A 1,872-nucleotide genomic window follows, 5' to 3' on the forward strand; every position below is an offset into this window, starting at 1 on the left:
GACCTGTGCCAGTTCTCTCTCTCTCTCTCTCTCCCTCCCTTCCCCCCCACACACACACAGACTAACCTCTCCTATATTATCCCCCCCCCTCCCTTTCCCCAGGTCCTCTACTCGTGTTGCCAGGTATCCACCGACCTGTGCCAGTTCCTCCATGACCGTCCGGAGCACGTCGAGTCGCTCCTCGGCATCATCATGGGCAAGGTCAGGGTAGTTTATGTTTTTTCGTCGGGGATCTTTTTCTCTCTCCCTTGTTTTGTCTCCTTTTCGGGTGTCGTGTTATTTTTTTACGGTCCTGTACGGCCAAGAAAAATTTCCCTCTGGGATAATAAAGTATTATCTTATATTGTCTTATCTTATTAGCATCGGACAATCATTGACTATGAGAATGTGAGTGAGTAGGTGCAATTTTTAATGTTAAATTTGAGTTTTTATGGCACTTTCTACACAAATAGGTCATAAAAGTGCCGAAGATTAGAAGTGTTGCTAGAGAGTAACTGAGGAAGAAATGATAAGTACAATATTTCAACGTGGGTGGTTGGCAGATGCTCTGGTGTGGTTTGCTCCTTCTTTCCTATCAAACCACTATCGTCATGAGCTCTCCTCCTTTTTTGTGTTTGTTACTCTTTTGTAACACGTCTAATATTCTGGCACTCATATGACCTTATGCAGTTGCGAGCACCGTAAAAACTCTACTAAAACTAACCGACCTAATGCAGTTGCGAGCGCCGTAAAAACCTTAGTAAAACTAAATTAAGCTTCCTCTCCAGATAGTGGAGTGGTTTCAGTGGCGGGCGCCACTGGAAGGTCCTGCCTCATTTGTTTCCCTCTGTTATTGTCTCTGTCTGTTCGTCTTGCCTTTTTTCCTGCACTAAATAAGCAGTATCATGTTAATGTGTACTTCTGTGTACTCAGACTAACCGGAATGAAAACCTTTGTAGATTCAGTCAGTGGCTGTAGACGGGATATTTGACGCGTCTCAGTGGTCCAACGATATTGCTGGCGGCCCGTGTGGGGACACGCAGTATTCCAGAATTTTCTGGACTCACGTCGTAATAATATTTGCGTTGAATTGAAAACGTTCTGCGTTTTTTTTGGTGTGGTATTTGAATTTTGTCCAGCTTTGTAATTCTGAGTGCTGTTTTGTGTTTTTGAGCGTTCTTGTTGTTTGAAGGTTTTGTTTTACGGATTTTAAAAAATTGGGTGACATTTTTGGAGCATGAAAGTTGTTGCACTTTCCTTTTTAAAGACAGAAATGTCAACTGAGCTGATTTACAGTCGGAATATAACAATCTTTGGCTATTATTGTCATTTGTAATGTTGAAGACAAAAAAATAACTGATGAACAGCACAATGAATGAGCATGAAGATACATATGTGAAGTGTGCTGACAAAATGAGTTACTTCCCTAATTCAAGCCTTATGGAAATAGAAACATCATGCTTGTAAGTGACGTTTTACCGTTTACAAGTATGAAATAATATGAGGCATGTTATACATAAAAAATAGAGCATCATTAGAAGATCTAATGTACTAATTTGACCTCGGTGTTGAGTGTTTGCCAATATCTCCATTTGTGAATTGCGAGAAGTAACTCATTTTGTCAGCACGTCTCACATATTAATATGTTTCCTCTGTTTTCTATTATTGCTGATTATAGAAAAATAAACTGTGAAATCTCAAGACAAAATTTGCAAATAACAATGAGAAGGGAATACATTAGTCATTTGGAGAGATCTTTTATGGCAGGCGGGTCTACTTTGAATAGCTTGAAGTTTATTGAATGCTGAAAAGTGTGTGTGAAGGGTTTGGAGGTATCATTATTATGATATAGTTCTAATGGTTGTTATTGTGCTCGTTATTGGGTGCTGTGTG

The 1,872-nt window shown here is 39.9% G+C and overlaps 1 protein-coding gene across 1 annotated transcript in view; it reads left to right on the forward strand.

Annotated features, from left to right (window-relative positions):
• Window positions 1-1,872, forward strand: part of LOC101859812 (serine/threonine-protein kinase 36) — a gene marked incomplete in the record, with an annotated part of 53,674 nt that overhangs the window by 29,186 nt on the left and 22,616 nt on the right. The window contains 1 exon segment of the mRNA XM_035972135.1: window positions 103-201. Coding sequence (XP_035828028.1) covers window positions 103-201 — 99 coding nt within the window.

Source organism: Aplysia californica, unplaced genomic scaffold (assembly GCF_000002075.1).
Source record: "Aplysia californica isolate F4 #8 unplaced genomic scaffold, AplCal3.0 scaffold00588, whole genome shotgun sequence".
In the NCBI taxonomy this organism is placed as follows: Eukaryota; Metazoa; Mollusca; class Gastropoda; order Aplysiida; family Aplysiidae; genus Aplysia; species Aplysia californica.